This window comes from Colias croceus, chromosome 10 (assembly GCF_905220415.1).
Source record: "Colias croceus chromosome 10, ilColCroc2.1".
Taxonomy (NCBI): Eukaryota; Metazoa; Arthropoda; class Insecta; order Lepidoptera; family Pieridae; genus Colias; species Colias croceus.
The window spans coordinates 9,673,101-9,698,355 of record NC_059546.1 but is presented as its reverse complement, the minus strand read 5'-3'; the positions used below and the strand labels follow the sequence as shown (position 1 = coordinate 9,698,355).

The 25,255-nt window shown below is 33.2% G+C and overlaps 2 protein-coding genes across 2 annotated transcripts; both read left to right on the top strand.

Annotated features, from left to right (window-relative positions):
* Positions 1-1,370: 1,370 nt before the first annotated feature.
* Positions 1,371-3,386, top strand: LOC123695148 (histone-lysine N-methyltransferase, H3 lysine-79 specific-like). The gene is made up of 2 exons (XM_045640890.1): positions 1,371-1,383; positions 2,508-3,386. The coding sequence occupies exon 2, from the start codon at positions 2,527-2,529 to the stop codon at positions 3,301-3,303; it is 777 nt and encodes a 258-aa protein (XP_045496846.1). The 5' UTR covers positions 1,371-1,383; positions 2,508-2,526; the 3' UTR covers positions 3,304-3,386.
* A 15,016-nt stretch (positions 3,387-18,402) lies between these two features.
* LOC123695060 (ras-related protein Rap1) lies at positions 18,403-20,547 on the top strand. The gene has a single exon (XM_045640758.1). It carries the CDS (start codon positions 18,547-18,549, stop codon positions 19,105-19,107), a length of 561 nt encoding a protein of 186 aa, XP_045496714.1. The 5' UTR covers positions 18,403-18,546; the 3' UTR covers positions 19,108-20,547.
* Positions 20,548-25,255: the final 4,708 nt, after the last annotated feature.

Genomic DNA, 25,255 nt, shown 5'->3' with positions numbered 1-25,255 from the left:
TAAGTAGGTATGATTTGTTTTATATTATTATTATTATTTTGCATGGATGATACTAGTAACCCAGTTAAAAACTATTCAAGCAACAATATAAAATTGAACGATCTGTCCGTTCAAAGTGCTTAAAGACTCAAAATCAGTATCTCGACGAGATTTATTCTATGACCGAACCATGTTATTCATGTTGAAGAGCAGTACAAAAAAAACAAGATGGAATAACTGCAGAAATGGAAGAGTTAATGATGTCAGAGATAATGATAGTGATTCTTATTCTTTATTCGCGGCTTAAAGCCAGTTTCATCTTTCGAACCAGACGTGACTAGTATAGATTTATTTATTGATTTAATTTAATAAATGAAACGATACCAATTTAAATTTCGCACTGTTTATGTATGATGTGCGCATGCCTTAATGCTCTAAGGCGCATGCGCCGGTTTCAATTATTTTATAACTAGTGGTCCGCCCCGGCTTCGCCCGTGGTACGTATTTAGTATCCTATATCCTTCTCCTGGCTCTAAACTACCTCCCTGCCAATTTTCAGCTAAATCGGTTCAGCCGTTCTTGATAATTTAATAACATAAATAATTTAACAATTTCAATGATGGGCCTCTACGGACCTAACGGTAAAGAATACGATTTTAATAAAATTCGCCAATTTTGCTATGGATGGGGTGCTAAAGTGTAACTTTTTATACCTAAAATTAAAAAAAAATTATTAAAAAAAAAACTAAAGGGGACCTAGCGAAAAAATTGTGGGACCTTATAGGACCTAACGGAGACCTATCGATTAAGGTCATTTTTGACCCAAAATTCTATGGATGGGGTGCTAAAGTTGCATTTTTTTATACCTAAAATTTAAAAAAATATTAAAAAAAAAAACTAAAGGGGACCTAACGAAAAAATTGTGGGACCTTAAAGGACCTAACGGGGACCTAACGATCAAGGTCATTTTCGACCCAAAATTCCATAGATGGGGTGCTAAGTTTGCACTGGTCTCGATGGATTCTTGCCGTCACACCTTTCATAAATCATATTATTATTATGATTTCTAGAAATATTTCATAACGCAGAAAAAAATAAATTAAAAATGCATACAATATTATAAAACGTACAACAAGTAGGTAATGAAGCCTGGCAACAAATAGGTATCATGCAGCATGCTCTTGTTTTATGCTAAATTTGGCATTTGACAGTGACAATTGACAAGACGCTTTCGTGTTTTGTTTTTTCTTTTTGTATACTTACAAAAAAGATCTATTTTCTTTTAAATAATTTATAAATGATAGGTACCTATATGATATAAGATATTTAATATGGTCTTTTGTTTTCTTTAATTTTGAAGCTTTCTTCGGATACTTTACCATAACGATATTCGATCGACTTGTGGTAAGTAACTTTGACTAAAATATATCCTTTAACCCTAAGCTTTAACCTTTGATATTGAAACAAAGTTTAAACAGATTTAATATTGTGTTTTTAAAAACAGAACATGTGTATGTAGGTATGTAATTATTTATCGGTTTACTATTTAACATATAGTACCAACTTTCCTTTGTAGTTACTGTGTTTAAGATTAACTTTAACTTGATTAGGATGGCATTCAATGAAATTAATAAAATAAAATCATTTATTCTTATATAGTAACAACGTTATAATATTATAGCGATGCTTCTAGATTAAATCAAATAAGTACTAATGCAGTGCAAATTATTGCATGCCTTTTCAAACGCTTAAAAAACAAATCATACCTATGCAATAACTCTTGGAGTAGGTAGGCACACATGAGCACACTAAGAGTAGTTTTTTATTAATTTTATTTAAACATACAGCAGTTCAATCTGTTTGTTGCAGACATAAGTCTCCAAGTTAAGAAAGGAACGGTCCCTGGATTTTAGAAAAATATTTCTATGAAAATATAATATCTTATAATAATAAATAAATAAATAAGCCAGAGGATAGCACCACAACTTTTCTTCAACGGCTCGTAGAAAAAAATTGTGAATGTCTAGTAATACATTACCAATTTTTTGACTAAGCTGTACATAAGGATTTGAATGTAACTAATTCTGACTAATTGTAGATATTTAAACTGTGCATAGTAATTTTATAGAATGGATACATCAAACGTATGATAAATTGGTAAAATAATTATAACTCATGCTTTATTTTTAGCCCAAAAGTTAATTCTTATTAATTCAATTTTTCATTTATTTAAGTTGTATTGTCTCTTTTTGCTATACTAGATTTAGTCACAGGTATTAGTAGATACTTAAGCAGTTTCTTCGAAGTAGAACCAGCAAAAAACTCTATACAAATTTATAAATATATCATATGCATTATACTATTGTAATTTATTGAGTACAATATTTCAGACACATCTTTTATGTTTATGCTTGCATAAATGTAACTATAATTCTAGTTTGTAACAATTAATTTGAATATTTACCTATGTAAGTATTTATGATTTAAAAATTGGTAGTTAGACCCATAAAATCTGCTTTTTGGCTCAGTAACATAAGAGTAGAAAGTATGGAAGATCGGGATGAACGAAACGAAAATGAAGATGCCACCAAAGCTTATTTAGGTGCCGTGGAGGCACTAGAAGCTTGTCAAGAGCTTTTATCAACTATGAAAAGTCACAAGATGCAAACGCGGCAGAAAAAACGTAAGCTTTCTAACAATAGTGAGAGTAGTGACAGTGAATCAGAAGCCGAACAAGAAGAAACTAAAGGTGTGAGTCGTAAACGAGTTACGAAAGAGTCAGCTGTGGACCGAGAGCACCGGCTAAGCGTGATTCGTGAACGTCTAGCAAATGAAACTCCTGAACAACGGGAACATCGATTAGGGCTAATTCGTAATCGACTTGCTAATGAAACCCCTGAGCAGCGGGAACATCGTCTTGGCTTAATCCGTGATCGTCTAGCAAAGGAAACTCCTAAGCAGCGAGAACGTCGACTAGGCCTTATTCGTAGTCGACTTGATAATGAAACACCTGAGCAGCGGGAACATCGCCTTGGTTTGATCCGTGACCGCCTAGCAAAGGAAACTCCTAAGCAGCGAGAACGTCGACTAGGCCAAATTCGTAATCGACTTGCGAATGAAACACCTGAACAGCGTGAACATCGACTAGGCCTAATTCGTAAACGACTTGCCAATGAGACACCTGAGAAGAGGGAACATCGACTAAGTTTGATTCGTAAACGACTTGCTAATGAAACTCCTGAACAAAAGGAACATCGACTAAACCTAATTCGTATTCGTCGCGCCAAAAAAGCCGAACAAAAAAAGCAGTCACAGAGTATGTAGACACGTTCCTATGTTCATTATTATCTCTATGATACTATAGCAGGCATAGATATTATTACTCTAATAAATTCTTAATATTTTAATCATCTCGTTTCTTCGTCTATTATCCCCATAAAAGTCTTTAGCGAAAGGTTTAATAGAGTAGCGCATGTTCGGCGGGGGTAATACCCCTTTTTAGTTTTGATGGTGATTTATGCTATTAATATTTCGATTTGTTTCCAATTATGTTCCAATTGCAGAATTCTAAGTTCAATTTTGGAAATCAGAAGTCATAAATATTTATCTCATCCTTAAAATATAGGAACATCTTGAGGAACATAATTGAAGTGATGTTGACACGTGACAATATTTTGTTTCAACACAATGAAAAGATATCATAAGTACGAAAAACCTACGCTTATTAATTACTTATTACAATTCTCTTTTTTTATTCTTCGTTATAATTAGTAAACCCAGGAACCATGAATAGCTAATAGCATGAATGTTATGTATATACAGGGTGTCCCAAAAAATAGTGATGAACGGAAGTTGGGAGGTAGAGGACCTAGAGGGCTATCCGAATCACCCCCATGTATGTTATGCGATTTTTCGTATTTTCGGAGTTATGACATTTTTTTTCAATTTTTCATCTATCGCTGAGTACAATGATATTTTCACTCATGGTGACGTCAATTATTGCGCTAGATGCTTGATTTTTTTTCGTGTGCTAAGCTGAAAGATAGGCCAATTTAGTATGGTAACATTTACTATCTATAGATCTTTGGATGGAATAAAAAAAAGAATTAAATGCCAAGAAAGATAAAATTACCCAGTATGTTCGCCACTTCAAGGGCCCGTAAAAAAATAAAATCACATAAAAAAAGTTTTCCGTTTGGCTTTTAAAAACTTACTCCATCTATCAGGTAGCTACCCTGAAAATTTTATTTTATTATTCAGAAGACTTCAATCGAAAAATTGAAATCCAAATGTGGTAAGTGCAAAAATTGAAGTAACATGATGATAAATAAAAACAAATTAAAACCAATAACAAGGTGTTTAATTACTAGAAATTTTTAAAATAACCCCGCTGTTGCTCAGTGCAAGTGCGACATCACCGTAAAAAGTTGTCTTTAAAATGTCTGAATGCCCTTTTATCATTTTTAATGGTTTCTTTTGCTACTATGAATTTCCAGGTTATGTCGTCCAAATTGTGGCAGTCTCTCGTCTTTGTAGTATCCCCACGGAAAAAAATCAATAGGGTTTATGTCCGGGGACCGTGGACTCCAGGCTAAAGGGCAAACATACCCTGAAAGATGGATTGGTCGTTGCAGCCTGCGCATGCGCCGGTGACGCTTGCCTTAAAGCCTGACCTCCACGGTCCCACGACCTAATTGATTTGTTTCAATGGGGATACTAAAAAGACCTTGGCTACTTGAGAGAATGCCACAATTTGGACGAAATAACCCGGAAATTCATAGTAGCAGAAGAAACCATTAAAAATGATAAAAGGGCATTCAGACATTTAAAAGACAACTTTTTACGGTGATGTCGCACTAACATTGAGCAACAATGGGGTTATTTTAAAAATTCCTGGTAATTAAACACCTCGTTATTGGTTTTAATTTGTTTTTATTAACATCATGTTAATTAAATTTTTGCACTTACCACATTTAGATTTCAATTTTTCGATTGAAGCCTTCTGAATAATAAAATGAAATTTTTAGGGTAGCTACCTGATAGATAGAGCAAGTTTTTAAAAGCCAAATGGAAAACTTTTTTTATGTGATTTTATTTTTCTATGGGCCCTTGAAGTTGTGAACATACTGGGTAATTTTATCTTTCTTGGCATTTAACTCTTTTTTTTTTATTCCATTCGAAGATCTAACGATAGTAAATGTTACCATACTGAATCGGCCTATCTTTCAGCTTAGCACCCAAATAAAAATCAAGCATCTAGCGCAATAATTGACGTCACCCTGAGTGAAAATATCATCGTACTCAGCGATAGATGAAAAATTGAAAAAAATGTCATAACTCCGAAAATACGAAAAATCGCATAACATACATGGGGGTGATTCGGATAGCCCTCTAGGTCCTCTACCTCCCAGCTTCCGTTCATCACTACTTTTTGGGACACCCTGTATATTATGTCGCTTTATCTAGTTAAACTGCTATTCGATGGACTGACTAGCGAGTTTACCTAATTGAATGAAATATATATATCAAGAAATACCTACACCAACAGATCAGCTACAATACCTATAACTATGTAATACTATTAATTAGCAAATTGTTTACTAGTTAAACAATTATCAACAATAATTTGCTGGAACAATCCATTTAGCTCAAATAGTTCGACTATACCATACTTAGAATTATAAATTGATCGAATTAATCGTGAAAATCATTCAGATTTAGTCCAAAGCTATTTATTTTGTTAAATTCGATAACGAACTAGAACAAAGGCGTTTCATTCTGCGGTGACATGCTCAATTGCGTCTCTTGTGTTGTGCCATTTTCCGACCGACCGCCGGCTCAGCTTGCCGGAAAATAGACTGACTCGCTGCAAAACCCATTTCGAAGGTATCAAAGGTGGCCAAATCGATACAGAGTAGATAGGTATAGTGAATTAACAAGCTTGATTAGAACAAGGGCCATTGCAATTATCTGTCCTGATGCTCACGGATGTCTTTCAGAAATAAATTTCTGAAGTTTGTCATTCTAAGGATGATCCTCATCCTACAGGTACATACAGGTACAGGTAAAACTGCAAAAGGCTATTATGTATAGAGCAATCTTAATTTATCTTATATCATAGGATTGGAGCTAATATCGAGAATTATTATGGAACTGCAACTTGCAAGTCAAGTTGTTTGGTCAAATATTTCTCGCGTCACTAGCACTCGACATAGGTCACTGGTCCCATTTAAATGTTGTCCAGTTCTGACCATTTATCGGCATATAATCTTCCTAAGACTTAGGTACAGTAATTATTTTATTTCAATTGCATACATTTCGCTTTATTTATTTAATTACTAGCTGCTCCGCGCGGTTTCAGCCCCGTGGCTCAAATACTGTTAGTCATAGCGTGATGTTATATAGCCTATAACCTTACTCGATAAATGGGCTAACATCGAAAGAATTTTTCAAATCGAACCAGTAGTTCCCGAGATTAGCGCGTTCAAACAAACAAACTCTTCAGCTTTATAATATTAGTATAGATTACACTGGTCAACAATGATTTTGTTGCCCTGGATGTGAAAGTGGTTTCGAATAATTTAATGCATATTGTATATAAAACTATTAATGGTTTTGGTAGATTGACTCTAATTTTTTTTTAATCCTTATTTTCTTATTAGACTCTAAAACCCAGCATGAAATAGAAGGTGTATTTGTTTATCATCATTTATTTATTACAAAGTTTTACTTATTGTTTCGTTTTAGTTTTTGATTGATTAAAATGGATATGAAAATGGAGAAAAATTATTAAAACTTATGAAATAGTACAAGAAAATATATTTTATAAGCTTCTCTTCTATAGTTATTTTAAGGACCATCGTTTCTTAAGGACCATCAGCAACCTGCCATCAGTTGACGATCCCATCTACCCTGATACCTTTATTCCATAATTTTTAGTTATTTTTGGATGCTTTCCGACTGTTTCTTACAGAAACTTCCCAGATTTACTGGAAATATATCCAGGAGACTGTGGGGAAAGTGTAGCTTTATGTTCGTATCATCGCTCATAAAAAATTGAGTTTTTCAACACATGTTGCGCAATTTCAATATAATTTGGTCCTTTAAATTTACCTTAAATTTACCAATACTATGCTTCTCCATAATTCACATTCAGCATAAGTTATTAATTTTGTTAATTTTTCATCTTTTATCAATTTTCGGCACGTCCGTCCTGTAGGGCCGTCGTTCTTAAACTTCTAGATTCCCTCAAAGGCCTAATTCCCATTTTTATTTATTATTCCCAATGCATTTGCTTTGTTTGATCCCATTAATAAAAACAACAATGGAATTTGGTGTATCCACTTTGCTGACCATTGTGCTACTCGGTTTTTTCAACTCAATACAAACCGAACATTGTTGTTCATTAAAATTATTTTTTTAGAGAAACTATTAATTATCCTCATATTCTATAGTCAGTTTTATAGAATAGGGTTATGTCTGAGCGAAGAAATGTGCAGAAAACGTAATTCACCAAAAAAATAAACACTTGTTAGTAACCCGTATTCTAAAGAGCCGTATAAGAAAATTAAACAAATGAAAATCCACATAAAAAAAACTAGAGCCATTCGCAAACTGGGTAGTTGAATTATATAAATCTGTAGAAATATCCAGGGCAACAACAAAAAATTTTTTTTTTGTTGAGCTGTGTTATCAATAGGTACTAGTCTGGTATTGCTATGGATTACCTTACCGATTTCCTTCACCAAAATGTCAAAGACGTCTCCATTCAATTGTTAACAAGGGATGAGGAATAGAGTGATTTCAATCATTTCCTTAAGGTTCAGTAACATTACATAATAAAGAAAACATGACAAAATATAGGTACGTTAGACCCTTATCATGGGAGATGACAAGTGACATCTGACCGAACCCGGGTAGTGGGTACATGCACTACGGGAACCCGGTAAAATTGAGGAACACGTTTTTATTCTTGCTGTTTACAGATGCCTGTATAGAGAAGGAAGTACATCTTTAATTAGTCGTCTTATCATTAGATAACTTCGTAAGCTGCTTCACATAAAGTTGAGTAAGACTGCCGCCTAAGCCATTGCTTTACATATAGGATATTTCAAGAAATATCAAATAGCTTGATATGTTACATTTTTAAACTTAAGGTGACTAGTAGAGCAAAACGCGAATTTGCTGCTAAATTATAATGCTTTAAAGTATATGATTAACTGCAGTAAAAAATCTCAGATAAATATATGATATTCTTCAGGAGATAAACTAGTTGGATAGTGTGTTGAAAACACAATACAACTTATTTTAGTCGATAGAAAAAAATCTCAAAGGTACCTCTAAAAAAATCTTTTGATGCTTAAAAACCATACTAAACTACATGCAATCATTCTGTTTTTTCGGCAAATAATTCTACAAGCAACATACTAATATAATACTGTGGTATTTTTTTAGTCCAATCAATAGATTTCGTGTAAATCGCAAATTCTTATTCCCAAACCAAAAACGTACGCATGTGTGTGTGAACGCCTGTGTACCGACACTACCGGCCGAGGCCCGTTCGTAATGATTCGCGTATGGCGATTGGCGTCGGGCTGCAGCTGTGGCGCGGCGTGTGTGTGTGAGTGGAATGAAATGCTTGCTCAGGGCAGCGCCTTAGGCCTTTGCCACACTAGACGGAAACTCCGTCGCCGAACTTCCGCGGCGGAACGCCAATACATGTTATTGCATATAAAATACAAATAACGGGCACACTACGCGGAAGATCGGTCGTTCCGTCGCGGACGATCCCGCGCTCGGAGCGGACCGTCACTCGCTCGCGTCTGATCGGTCGTCCGCGCACCGATCTTCCGTCAGCGTAAGATCGGCAACTTCGCATTACAGGTATTTGTATGCATCGCGCCACATTCAGCGGATAACTCGCAGTGACGACGCACGCACAGGATGTTTGACACTGAACGATTTATTATCGAAGTGCAAAATAGAGTTTGCGATAATATTCGAATGCTTTATCTGGATTAAGTCTTAGTTGCATATACAGGGTATGAAATTGCCCAATTTCTAGTAAGAGTATTTAAGGGATGAACCCAATATTTACGCTTTCTTCTTCTAATGCCTCATAAAATATAGCTATCACTTCTATCGGATCCATCACGAATTCGACCACACCGTAGCGCAGGCAGCCGACTGATGATCTGCCACTAAATATTCAGTGTGGCTGGTACCGTATAGAACGGATTGACCGCCGCGGAAGTCCGGCGACGGAATTTCCGTCTAGTGTGGCAAAGGCCTTAACGTGCGCGTCTCAGAGGACGAATTTTTATTTGTGTTTAGTACTTTAACAACTCAACAAGTTTTGCCCACGGCCGTGATCTTAAAATGACTGATCAATAATGTCAAATTTGATGGAGATTTGAATTTTGATAATGGTTAAATGTGAACTTTTATTCTTATTCAGTTAGTTACATAATAACTTAATGAATCAGCTGTGGAATCAGCCATCAAATCGTTCGTCAAATCTTAAATAAAGTTTATTAATTTTAATAAGAAGTAAGATTAATTAGATTTGATTTCACAACCACAAACCTCTTTTAAATTAATTTCCTATAATTTTTCAAGGGTCTGGTGACTGCTATGCATAGGGTTATTAAATTTAATAGGGTAATTTTAATATACATTATTTTAATATATATTAATTAAAATATACAAAAAATCGGTGCTGTAGTTGAAACGCCAATTCGTTACTGACTCTCGATCCACCCCGGCATCGCCCGTAGTTCCTACATAATATTTTAATAGCCTGTAGAACTCAGAGATCACGTACATGCAATGATGAGTTTTTGAAATCGGTCCAGCAGTTCCTAAGATAAACGCATTCAAACATACTAACTCGTCAGGTCCTCCTGTGTCCTTATTGGTATAGATTAGTATGGCTATAATATATTTTGAACTATTACTACCTACTAGTGTAGGTGCTTAGTTAAGAAGTGTTTCAAACTCAAACTCAAACATTCATTTATTCAATTAGACTACTATTTAGTAGCACTTTCGAATCGTCATTACATAATTATTTTAACATTTACCACCGATTCGGAAAGCAGTGATCTATGGAGAAGAATCGGCAAGAAACTCCATAGTTGCTCTTTTCGTTCGTGCATTCGGCCTCGTAATGGTCCTTCGAGCTGCATTAAAAAATAGGAACTGTTCTAGGTATAATAATTTAAGATTCAACAAATAAAAAAAAATATACTGTAGGTGCATCCATTTCACATCACACATTTACGTACCTACCTAAACTGTATCATTTAATGTACTTACATAAATCTTCCATTTGAAATCGAAGTCAAACTACAATTTAGGAAACACCTAGTACCTACTTACACCATTTGATCAAAACCACAGCTAATACCTTCCTAGCTTCACACACTTCCTAAAATCTAACTAATAAACTTCTCAAATGGTTTGCAAATGAATAAGAGGCAGCCCTATCGTCACGAATCCACGAAAGTTTTCGCATAAAGCAAGCTTCTATCGGAATCGTTTCAATTTCGTAATTACGTAGTAAGATCAGTAATGCTTACAATAAAGCTGAAGGGAGATTTACCGTTTATGTTACGGGAATCCGTTCTAGGGGACTCTATTGGACAGGGGATACCTACTGTAAAATTGAGATTAAAATGAGACTTATCTAATGCTTGTCCAAACTTAGCAAGATTGAACCGTAATAAAAAAATTAAATACTTAGGTAACATTAGTTAACTACTTACATATTTATATTATTATTACCTCGGTAAATCCGATTGAAACAAAACAACAAAAAGCAATTAAAATAAAAAATAAATCAAACAGGTGAAGATTTTAATATCAATGAAAGACCGTACCATTGTTATCGAATTATAAACAACCCTTTGTAGACTGTAGTCACATTTAGTTTATTCCGATTCAGTTTTTTTTATCCTTTATTATCCAAACTTGTTTATTGCAAAGAGGTTTTCCTGAATGTTTTGTAAAGATTTTTCTAATCCTTTGTACCTATTTGTTACGATGTAATATAATGAAATTATTTTCACAAAATAAAGAGATCCTTACAAAACAGTTCGGGATTTTTTTTAACGTTTGATTTAGCCTTGTTTTCAAACAAAAATAGACGCTTTCCAAATTAATAAAACATTTATAAAGAAAGGTAATGTTATATGGTAGTAACAATAGAAACACTGAATCTATCCATACTCTTCCATACTAATATTATAAATGCGAAAGTAACTCTGTCTGTCTGTCTGTTTACTCAATCACGCCTAAACTACTGAACCAATTTGCATGAAATTTGGTGTGGAGATATTTTGATACTCGAGAAAGGATATAGGCTACCTTTTATTGCGAAATATGTACCACGGGCGAAGCCGGGGCGGACCACTAGTATAATATAAAAGTCGAAAAGAGAGTTATATAGAGTTGTAAATATAGAGCTGTTGTTGTCTTGTTTAGATCAGTATCTTTCATTATACCAAACTGTCTACCTATATAATATGATTTACCCTAATAAATATTTAAGTAAATTAAAAACGAGCCTGGCCAAATACTTAGATATATAATTAACTAGCGGTCCGCCCCGGCCTCCCCCGTGGTACATGTTTACGTTTTCTCTACATAAGATCCTCGTACTTCAAGGAATATAATAAAAAAAGAATTATCGAAATCGGTTCAGCCGTTCTCGAGTTATGCGCTTACCAACACATTTTGCGATTCATTTTTATATATAAGAAGATTAATCAATGCACATATGAATTTATTGAAGTCACAAATCACAAAAGGCAGAGTGACAGATCGATTGAAATGATTAATTATTATAAGTTACCTCCTTTTTTGAAGTTGGTAGTTAAGTAAAATTAAAATATTATCTAATTTAAAAACTTGTATATAACATTTAATTGAATGAAAAAAGACCTAAATTTTAAATGGCTCCAGCAAAGCGCAGCGTTAATTATACTTTATATTTTGAGCATAACTTCAAAATCCCATTTAAAACAAAACTAACAAACAGTAATTGAAAAACTCATCAAAGTGAGTACATTAATCAGCTAAGTAGACGTGCATTCAACTTTAGACGCTTATAATATAAAGTTTTCAACTATATTATGAATAAACTTTGGCTTTCACCTCTGATGGATAATAATCATTAACTATACCTAGAGGTTATTAGGATATATTTCAATGGTTAATTAAGAAAATCTTTATAGCTTATACAATGGCATTCGCTAAATTAAATTTGACCGCAATGTTATGACTTACGTTTGAGCAAATTTATTTTTAGATGAACGTCAATGGGAGAAACTGATTTAGCTCTAAATTCATACAAGTAGCAGAAAGTTTAAGGTACCTAAAGTTGTGGATGATAGTTGTCATAATTATGTAGTTTCATAGTACATATGTCCTATAAATTGCAAATCTGCTTTCAAGTTGTAAACGCTTTAATTGGCTTTAGGACTAGGACTCTGTCAATACGTTTTAGTTCTAGTGTCTCTTAGTGAGTAGGTACTACTATAGTGAGTAGATAGTTTCGATATTAGCGTTCTTTGCTAATGTTTGCATGATTAAAATTGTGGCATTAAGATAATTTCACACATTTTTTATTAAATTTATAATATAACTAACTAGGTTTAATATAATTTGTAACTATGATTATTACAAAAGTAAAGTGATCACTGATCGATTTTCTTAATCAGCCTTCTGTCCTACCAAACCGACATATTTTTTTTTTCTTCGTGTCCACTGGAAATCGAACCCAGGACGTGATACGCTCACGCGTCAACCACTGTACCAAGGCGGTGGTAATTAGATATTATATATAACACCCTCAATATACTATATGATCAAATACATAGAACATTGAACTAGCCAGCTAGCAACTAATTAATATAAGTTTGCCAACGTCACCGTGCACTGGACCGAAAATCAATTATTAACAACTAACGCTAGTCAATGCATTCACTATTATAATTAATCCAGAGTACCTAATGAAAATCATTTCACAATCCATGCAATTAGCCCATAATCCTAGTGATATTTTTATTTAAGGTTTAATTATCTTTTATATGGAGAAGGATTACAATTTGGCAAAACTTGTTTCATGGCGCGTTTACTCTGTTCATATTTTGTGTCTATGCCCGTGAAATTTATTTACCCTTACATATTTTTATTCTAAGATATAAACTAGAATAATAATATAATAATAATCTTGCTCTATTTTGTCTGTAATAAGTATATCAATATCTATAGTATCGAAGCCTCATTTTTTATCCCTCTGTAATAATAATATCAAAGACTCATTTTTCAGTAGGTAACCCTGATAGATTTTATAACGTAATTACACATTTTCACTATAAATTAACGAATGTTTAAAGATATTCAGCATCTACGTGCAAGAAGAAACCTATACTGAACTGAAGCTGAGGTTTTGCGAAACAGTTGACAATAATTAATGTATTGCTAATGACGTTAGCAAGTAGCGTTCTTAACTCATGATAATGTCGATACGATAACTTCTAGAAACTGTACAAGAGTTGCTGGAAACAGCAGTGGTACATGATGTGAACTTTTAGTTGAACGTAGTAAATAGATAATATTGCACCAAAAAATAATACAAAAAATGACAGAAAATAAGTTAGATAAGTACCTATGGTATGTTTTAAATATTCTAATACGCACTTTTTCCTACATAACACATACAGTTTGTGTGGAGTTTAGTTTCAATGTTACAAAAATAACAAAGATACAAAAATATAGACTTATATAAAGAAGAAAATTAAATGTAACATACATAGAGATCAATAAATTGGTATAGTACCTAGGCCGCAGGTAAGTGTCATGTCGTTAGAAATGATGATCTAATAATGGATCCTTAGAATGGATCTAATTGTTTTGCTTTATAATAAAGACAATATCAAAGGCTCATCGGTATAAGAAAGAATACGTAGGTATTATAAACCATTAACTAAGTTTACCCAATATTATTAGATGCAAATGCAATCAGATTTTGTATTGTACCCAAGAATGAAGCTAACCACAATATTGCTTTTCACAACGGACATAACTTATTGATAAATTCTAACAAAGACATTACAAATTTCGCCCTTCGCTTATCCCTTATCAACAATTCATGGTACGATACGCAGGTGCTACACGGTGGAGCGAGCTGTTTTGCACTTCTATGTAAATTGCAAACAAACTTATGCATCTATTATATTGTTCTTCAATTAATCATAACAGATAAACAATAATATTGACATCGGTGAATTGATTGTATTATAATTTGCTCTAAAGTACTCTATATTCTATTGATAGTCAATTGTAGAGTTAGTTATTTTACGTACCTACCTAAAATATTGGTTTAGCGATTTACTTTAACATTTAGTTCCAAAATAATAGAATATTTATTTGTTTTTCTGCAGCTGATGTTATTGGTAGGTAAAATTTATGAAAATGGATACATTTAATTGCATAGATACCCATTTTAAAATGTTGGAATTTAAATATTAAAAACAAATATATTTTTATAAATCTTATTCATGAAAAAGATTGTCTTCGTACTATCATGGAATATAATGTTTTTAAATCGTACTACCAACTCAGAATACATCCACAAGCGATCCAACTCTATAATAAATTCAAAACAAAAGGTATCAAAACTGGAAAGAACAATTGAACTTCGCAAATGATGTGAACTTATTTTGAGCGCTGAGAGTTCATCTCAAGTGCTGTTCTCAACTTCAATAGAAACTGAGTGTAATGTGGTCATTTTCTTGTATGCGTTTGGAGGTTGGATAGGTAGCGGAATTTTAGGTACACATTTATATTTTATTCAAGACGGGACGATTCATATAACGATAGTAAAAATAATCACATAAGTAGGTTTTTATTACGTAATAAGTAAGTATCTATATACATATTATTATTCAATTGAATTAACTACAATAAATTATAATACACGTATAAGTTCTTACACGATCTTACTAATAAAATGTTAACCATTCCGCCATACGCTTTGCAATGGATTAGTTATTGCAATAACCTGTCTTGTTTTTATGATTGACGTTTCATGTGAGCAAAAGCAGGACATAGCTATCTTAGAAAATGGTAGAAATTTATCCATTGTTAGTAAGGCCGTATATTTATATCTACACTAGCCGCCCGCCCTGGCCGCCTACTCACTTTAATGAATCAGTTGACTACATACCTACTCCACATAAGTAAGTACATACTACATAGTACATAATATAAATATTATCTTTTAAACTATTAATAAAATCTATCAAAAGCGTACGTGGTCCTAAACAAACTAAAAAGCGTTACTTTGCAAATCGTACCCTCATTAGTAATGGACCTTCGTTACAAACGTCTGAACCCCAAATATTTTATTTTAAATAACACGTGCAATTATAAACACATACTTACATATTACGTAATCCTAAAATAATATTTAGTTGGTTGAGTTGTTTTGTTAAGAATATATGTTATATTATGTCCTAGAATCCTCTAAAAACTAAAAAGTATAACATTCATGGCGGCGGATTTTTATATTTTTATAAGATTTTTTAATAATTTTGAGTTATCCGCCCGATTAGCATAGTACCTAACTATCTAACTGTTCAATTTTTTTTAATACAAAACCACTGGATAATAAGTGACTAGTCCTCACTAATATTTTAAATGTGAAAGTGTTTGTTTGTATGCTTTCACGTCACAACGGAGAGATTTTATGGTGGCTAGAGAGTAACATAGGATACTTTTTACAGAGGGGGAATCTCATTCCCATAGGAATTTCCTTTGTCTACGCGAGCGAAGCCACGGGATAGAACGCTAATGCTAGTTTCTAATTAAGCCGGTACGTTATTTTATTCCACTTTATGCTTTAGAAAAGGCCCTCTGTGTTAGTGTCCACTTAGTATTTTTAATAAATTCCTAGAATAATCTAGTCATAATTTACGTACAAATTACAACCTTATTATTCAGCCTGAATTTAATAACTAAACAAATATTATTTTGGAATTGGTAGAATTTTGGTAATAATTTCTGCCTAGAAATTATTTGTAATATAAAGGGTAACATTCTTATTTCTCGCAAATAAGTATAATTTGAATTTCAAATTAAAGTAACTAAAGAAATTGAAATTAAAGTGCAAATGAAAAGAAAATTAATTAGGTATTATTAAGTTATAAGGGCTATCTTCGTGTGCTTTCCTAGATGCTATAGGTATAGGGTTAGCCGTATCCACCTAGGAAGCTAGCTCGGTACCGATAATAATATGTAGGTATTTTAAAAAAATACACATAGGTACATAGAATCTTTAGATTCTCACACAAGCTAAGAAACGAGACAGCGACACTTTACCCTTTAAAAATAATCCACAATAAATAAAATCTTTATCATCCCCAAAAATATTAACAGAATTACTTTGCATTTTAATCACGCTAAAAGGACTCGCGTGATCACGTAGTACCATGATAATTTTTAATATTTAGCAACATTTTCCGAGGGAATACCGTAAAATTACATTAAGGTGGGTCACAGTTCACACCACACGTAAATCAGGACACGTACACGCAATTATTATGCTAATTATAGTAAATCCTCTTTACAACTTACGATAACGTCATAATGTGACGATTCATCATGAAAGGGAAAAGGGATAGAAAAACCCAATTCAACTTTAAGCGTACACGCTTCGGCACGCATCGCATCAAACTCATAATGCGGAAAAAGGATAAAAAAGTTTCATCAATATAAACATTAAACAATAATTTATAAGTTTGTTATGATGCATCGTAGTAATTAAAAAGTACATAACTTATATGCATAAGTATAATATATATTCAAAACAAATGATATAATCTTAGGATATAATTATCTGGTAATATATTTCTTCGAATAGTAACAAAAATATTAACGATAGTATTAGTAGAAGGTAATAGTACATTTTTTCTGTGGTTCACTGTTTTTAATCTACGATTTTTCAAAGAAACTGCCTTCTCAAATTAGGAGTTAAAAATGCCCTAACCAACCGCTGTCAGCGTTTGCTCTTTAGTAGAGCGAGCTGAGGGAGGAGCGATCTCTCTACGTACCAGATCATAGATGGCAAAGGCCAAGTTCCAAAATATCCTACTAAATAAACCTAGTAGGTTTAGATAAGTGGTAAAGGCGTAGGTACTTCATTTTAACCGAAATTTTAAAATTTAAATTAGGTACCAACGACCAAGGAATAAAAAGGTGCCTAGTACCTAACTACTAGTTCGTTTCGATACTATAAACGAAAATTATACCAGAGCGTTAAAAAGGCAAGATAAATCATTTTACTGTACCGCAATATTAAGAACTACCTAATTAAACTGCGGCTCTACCCTGAATATTAGGAGTCAAGACCCTTTATAACGACAGTAGTAATTAACATTTAGGTACCTAACATGAAATTGATGACTGTCTTTTGTTGTGCCCATATTCGTGCATATGCCCCACATATCAGTCCATCTGTATTTTGCTACCATTTGTGAAAATAAAGTATGGAGGAAATATTAATACGTAATCGCTTTCTCTGTCCCTATGTATGCTTAAATCTTTAAAACTACGTGACAGATTTTGATACGGTTTTTTTAATTGATAGAGTAAAAGAGGAAGAGGAAGGTTTTAGTATAAACATAATTTATTAGTTTTTAGACAAAGCGAGTGAAGCCGCGGGCGGAAAGCTAGGAATTAATGTGTAGGAGGTCATATTTTTGTGAACAACTTTTGTTCAAATTCATTTTCATTCATTTGAAAATCAGTTAAGTAGATAACTACTTACGAAAAAATAATAAATTTGAAGATTTTATCATAAATATAAAATAATAAAGAATGATTTTTAATTTAATTACTATCTGCAGTCAGTTATCCAAAATATTATCTTTAATTATTGTAAACCTCAGAAATTATAATTGTAAAACCTAGGTAACAACATTTTAGTTACAGCGCCCTCTACCTTCATAATTATATTACTAAACAGAACATGGCAAGTATATGATGTTGCCAAACGTAATAATGAATCTAATATTTTGATCACATTTTCATGTTTATTTTTCCTCTCCAATTTGTTTTTACAAATAATATTCTCACTTAAAAATTGATAAATATATATACTCAACGCATTGCGATAAATTTGATTCTGACAATTGAAAATAAATAAACTCGATAATATTTTACTCAAACACATTGAATTTATATTACAATTATTACTTTTATTTAATTATTTAAAATTTTAATTCTATAGTAAAAAATATAAGGTCAATAATTGTAATGGCTAAATATTGATTCTAAAACAACAATGATTCTGTGCTTTGTTTTTTTTAAGAACTTCATGTGAACAGGTTTTTTTATTATTATGGCAATACCAATAAAGTGAGCCATCGCCCTGCTAACGGTGTCATGGCGGTTTGACTTGTTGAAGGTTTTTTTGCAATAACTTGCAAGTTAATGTGCTTTTATTTTCTTTAATCTTTAATTTCTGTGCAGAACAACTATACAATATAAAAATAGTTAAGAATGCGTGAATACAAAATAGTCGTATTAGGTAGTGGAGGCGTGGGAAAATCCGCCCTGACAGTACAATTTGTACAAGGCATCTTTGTGGAGAAATACGATCCCACCATCGAAGACAGCTATCGGAAACAAGTGGAAGTTGATGGACAACAATGTATGCTCGAAATCCTTGACACTGCCGGCACGGAGCAATTTACAGCAATGAGAGACTTATACATGAAGAACGGCCAGGGTTTCGTGTTAGTGTATTCGATAACCGCACAATCTACGTTCAACGATCTACAAGACTTGAGGGAGCAAATCCTGCGGGTGAAAGATAAGGACGATGTTCCAATGGTGTTGGTCGGCAACAAGTGCGATCTGGAGGCGGAGCGCGTGGTTGGCAAGCAGCAGGGAGCGAACCTCGCGAATCATTTCAATTGCGTATTCATGGAGACCTCCGCGAAGGCGAAAATCAGTGTGAACGAAGTGTTCTACGATCTAGTGCGGCAAATCAACAAAAAGTCCCCCAAAGAGGAAAACAAAAAGAGGTCAAGAAAACCACACACATGTAGACTCCTGTAAGGGCCGCGGCGCTTCCGACCCACTTAGGTATTAAATATTTAATAATTTGAAAGACTTCTCGTACCCGGATTTGGCTATAGATGGTTCCAAAAGTTACTAGATCGGGTGAGCATGGTTGGGTTTTGATACCTACCAGTTCTAGAATGTGCATTTGTTAAGCTGATGTATCGTGATCCAGTGCTTAAGAGTGAAATGTGTGCAGACGTTAGATCTTTACAGATGGCTCCCTACGTAAATGTTACAGTTTGCTCCGTGTATGATATAGTTGTTCGAGTACATATTACCAGTCTGTGCATTTCACTCTAGAAAATTCCAAGTGTATTGTATGAACGCTAAGTTCAGAAGTTTGCCATCTTTGGTCCACTGTATTTGTTGTACTCATTAAGCTGCATTTTATTAGGTAACAAATTTTCTATGGAAATGAGATAGTGGACTCTGAATGTTTATCATGAGGATATGATCCACATTAAACTTTAATGTTAAGTTCAGACAGTGTAACAGGAAAATACAAATATTATATATTATGTAGCAGAATATAATTATGATGTTATTCAAATAATTAGTAAATCTTAGTATTTTTCTCTTTAGCTGTAAATTCCATCATAGATGCTCATTTTGATTATTAAGTAAGCTAAACCTTTGATGACATGTTTTGTGCCTCTGCTTAGTGTAATAAACAAATTTTATTATTGCAAATATCCTCTTTAATAGCTGTTATTGTGGATTGTAAAAATTACCCAATGTCTGAACTTGGTGTTATGCTTATGTACATTAATGTTTAAAACTTCTGAACTTCAGATGAAAGGTTATAGTAGGCTCTAAAGATGCCTAACTCATGCCGTTGGGCCTGAATCTATGTAAAATGTTTATTGATTAAGAATACATTGAATTTTTCAGATATATTATTGTCTTGTTATATTCTACGAGTGTATCGATAGGAAGTTGATGCAACACCGTTTGGGACTCTATTGAACAAATTTTAGTGAGCCTTAGGTGATTGCACCCGTCATGTAGTGTGTCCAGTGTCTATAGTCCCCATAGGCACTCGCCAGACTGTATTCCTTTATAAAGTATAATAAAAATCTAAAAAAAATATCGTTATTGTACATTGGATAAATTTTTATGACTACTGGCTCATTTAAATGTAAATTACTGACATGTGTTGCTACTACTAAAACCTTGTTAAAGTAATAATTATAATAGGTGTTCAAATATTGTTATGGGATTAGATGTTTCCTCTGTTCTAATTTCAGTTAATGTAAGAATAACTGCACAAGGATATTGGTAAATGACTTGATCTGAGTTGAATTATATTTTTATATATATATCGTGCAAATTTATAAACTTGTATATTTTTATCTTTTCAATCAATAATCGACATGTACAATTAATTTCTTTTTCTTTTGCAAATTTATCAATAAAACCAATTTTAAACATTCATATTGGTGTCGTGTTTTTTTTGTCTCCTGTTCGAGCATTAAAATTGTCAGCAGTTAGCGGCTATCGCGTACGAGCGTATGAGTCAGCCGTTCCCCCTCCACTTACGATCAATTGCTTTGGAATTTTAATGGAATCGAATTAATGAAACACATTTTTCATCTACATCTATTTATTCATTTGCCATGTGTAAAAAAGTTATCATAGAACGTGTTATTAAAAACTAAACTACAGTAGGTAATTATTATTGATAAATAAATGGCAGTGTGTGTGGCGGGCGTATGTCGACATTCTAGTAACATAAGAATTGACACAGTCCAATGAAAATGAACACAATACGCCTTATTGACTATGACCTATAAAACAAGCGATCTAATTATAATATTACAAACACAGTGTTGGATTACTTTATTTGAAATAAGTAGAAATGACGCATCCCATGAGGTGTAACAAGGTCTCATACATAGATCGAGCTCACCATGAAACGCGTCTTACCCAACAGACAAGAAATATTATTATATATATATATATACTAAGTATATAATACGTGTGCATATTCAAAACATTATGCACTGAATTCTTTCTATACAAAACGCTGAAATACCGAATAAAAACTACCTAGTTTGGGAACCTAACACACCACTATCAATATTACCGTTATCAACTCAATTTACTTTGCGATAACACAATTATTATGTTGATAAGTTACGTACAAAATTTCATAAAAATACTGATTTATTTGAATCATTTATTGTAAAATATTTATAAACCATACTAGTAAGGATGATGACACTGAAACCCATGTACCTATCCACAAGTTTTCCTGTAATACATAGAAATTACATAGATATAGATTAAAATATTTAATATAATAAAAATAGCTACCGAATAATTATACAGATTTCTAAGGAATTTCGTGCTACTACACGTGTATTCAAAATACCTTAAATATGTATTTTAATAAGTACTTCAAAGTTCAAACATTAGACGGAATATTTAAAAACAAACACCATGACTAGAGAACGAGAACAAAACACCTGGTATACAAAAAGTTTATGCGATATAGAATAGGTAAATGATGAGATCATTATAATACTTTAATTATGAGTAGGTACCTAGGTACCTATGAGAACATCAGTATGAACTGTAAGTACAATTTGTATTCTTATATCTAAAAAATAAATAAGTTTTACACGTATAGATTAAGCATAATACTGAAATGTTCATTGAACGTAGAACACAATTCATGCTTTCCAAGAGTGCATTTCGACCCACGTTTCATTCAATTTACCTTATTAACGAGTGGCCACGCCAGGACTTATTCTCCTGGGGTCAATGAAGGTCGCATACAGGATTGGCTTCCTGGAATTGTCTCGCTGATACCATAAATAAATATTATAATTCGATGAATAACTTCATTATAATTTATATTGAACACGAGTTTTGTGTAAAACACGGCATATTATACATTCAATTAGTCTAGTACATGTCCATTGAACCGAATAATGTTTGAGGTCTATAAACTCGTAATTATTAACATTTTCTTAATAATTTCGAGTCTAAAGACCTCGTCGTCGAAAAGAAAATCATAATTCGTTTATAATTCAGCACGTACGTAAACCAATAAATATATAAACTTGAAATTAACGTTATTGTAATTCCAAGTAGGACGTGTCGGAAATCAGTCGGTTTATATTAAAATATACATAACATTATCATGTCAAAGAATCAACCCACATTCATTAAAATGTTCGGGTTTCTCGTAATATAATTTAATATCAAAGTTGAAACGTTGTACTATGTAGGCGCTTTACTCATCGTGTTGAGTTTTAATTAAGTATGTGTAACACGCGGTGACAAAATTTCCTTATAAATATTGATTTAATTAACCGTTTATTTTGAAATACTTGCAGTAGGTATAATCTACTATGCGGTTTTCTACACAACAACGAAACGCAAAATGTTTGTCAACAGCGAAATCGAATCGTAAAAATAAAGACAGGAAAGGGCACTAACAGTATGTTTATAAACTTTCAAAAATAATCAACTCATAAAAATTTAATCGCTATGCCCAAAAAGTCCGTATCAGTATCAACATTCCATTCAAACTTTCACATATTGAAACTAAAGAGATAGGATTATGGCGCGCAAATGCTTCCGCCGAAATGAAGATAAGGGCGGGAAGTAGTGATATGCCACAATTTGTGGGCCACACAATCATACGGACGCATTCGTTTGCAATGAAAGCTGTTTCAACAAATAAATGTATTTGTTACTTTATACGAAAACATGGGTTCAACAAATCACGGCGTAGGTAGAAAAATATGAATAAAATGGAAGGTTAAACGCCTCCGTCATACTTGTATAGAAAAGAAAATCAGCTGTTGGGAAAGATTGTGAAATAAGGAATTATGAAACATCCACGGTCAACTTGTTAACATAAATAAGTAATAGCAGACATATCCCACGATACTTCCCAATTCTAAAATAAGCTATTATGAATTAAAGGTCGCAGAAAACAATGAAAACACAATTTTTTCGATAGTGGCATTGCACCCGCATTTAATTAGACTGCCTCTAAAGTCGTTCTGCATAAAAACTAGTATCAATACAAAAAGTTCGATCAAACACCGATAGGTAAACTCATGCATATTCTAACAGTGATACAAACTAGACCGTACTAGTTTGCGCAGCTGAGTCATTGATGAAAAAAAACTTCCGTCTTTCTTCCGGTTACTACGACCTTACGGCATCATCGCTGTGACTCAACGTAGTATTCGTCATTATTTCTCACGTCTTATTTGTTCAAAGTTTAATTAGCTATCGTTTTAAATTGATTATTTATCATTGGAAAAATTTATAGCACATACTTAATTGTGTACAAGTGAAAGTCTGTTACGTTCTCGGCTCTCGCGCTAAACTGCTAAACCGGTTATGATGCAATTTAGCATCGAGATAGTTGAAAATTCGGGCCCAATTGCGTATACTAATAAATTTGAATGTTTTAACTCTTCAAGCTTATTAGGTAACTACCTATGTATTATATTCTATGTTTTATCACTGAAACTTTATTATAGTTTTTGTGAAATCGAATTGCATAGTACGTAAACCAGAGGCGGCTCGCCCTAAGGAGCGCTGGTGCAGTGAACTCCCATAAATAATTATAATAAAATCATATTCCTTAATTTCATTATTAATATTAATTATTACTATTTAAAATCAATCGTAATCGTAAAAAACTACTGGCAATACCAATGAATATATCCATCATTCCATCATTCCATACACCTGTAGGTATAATACTGTATTATAAAACGCGCGTAGCGGAGCGCTCACGATTGCGCTCCAATGAAAAAATATTTAGTACATTTTCTAATACGAAATCCAATAGGAGTGAAAGAGATAGTTTTGTCAGAGTCCTGCGCGTGAAACAGAAGATTTTCTATGAAAAAATAGCAAAATTCGGAGCGCCGCTCCCGCAAACGTTGCCGGTTCGTTTTTACCGCGCGCCCGTACACAAGACAGCGATTTCGCGCGACGTTGCCTATATAAACAAACACTCTAGTCAACTTGACTGCACGCGCGCGAATGTATATTCGGGAATTTTCTAATTAAAATCATAAGATACGTGTTGACTGTTGAAATAGCCTGTAGTTATCAGTATTACTTGTGAGTGTTAAAATGGACAATTATAATGTGACGTTCATTAAAAAGTGTGTTAAAACGTTACAAATTCGGCTTAAATTGAAAGCTAAGGGACCGCCACGGCTTGAACTTGACCTTACGCAAAAATGTACGACAAAAACGAAAACATATACGCGAGTGTTTAAATCCGAACAATATGTGAAAACACCGTGGTTGTGTGGTTGTGATGAACATGAAAGCAACAAAATATTTTGTTTTCCGTGTCTTTTATTTGAAGCGGGCGCGGCCGGCGGAGGTGAAAGTGCTTGGACTGAAAAAGGGCGTTAACGACTTAGCTCATCTTTCAATCAAGATGAAAAAACATTCACAATCTCGGTAGGTACCATTTGTTGAATGAACTGCAATTGGCGTCTATCGAACGACAAGACATTCGTAAAGCATTAGATTCCGCGTACCGAAAGTCAATACGCGAGTTCAATGACCGTGTCGATGAAAACAGACATATTTTACGAAGGTTAATAGATTGTGTCAAGTTATAGATATTATTGCACACCAAAAAGAAAGACGTATGCATTTCCTTTATAAGTAATTTTTTAATTAAATTGTACTGATTTACACCATGTATTTTCAGTGTTTTATTTCAAGTGAACACCCATAAAATTTTGTCACGAGCCGCCTCTGACGTAAACAATAAATAAAAAGTATATCCGTCTGTCCGTGAACCGGAATTTAATCTAGTTTGTATGTGACAAATGAATTTTCATACATTCAAAGACGATTAAGACAATTTTCAAAGAGAATCACGATAATTCAATTTTATAAGTAACTATGTTTATCAAGACATCTTTTATTTCCTATACATTACTATACCTTAATACAATACAAATCGTGCAAAGTGGTCCACTTATCTACAATAATATTATATAATAAATTTTAGAATTCCTTTCTGAGGTAAAATTCCTTCTATCGATTGAACAACGAGACACAATCACGAACAAAAATGTCCCCACGAAAAGTCTGCCCAGTGTGGAGTTTTGATGCTTTGTAAATCCAACTTTAACGCAGC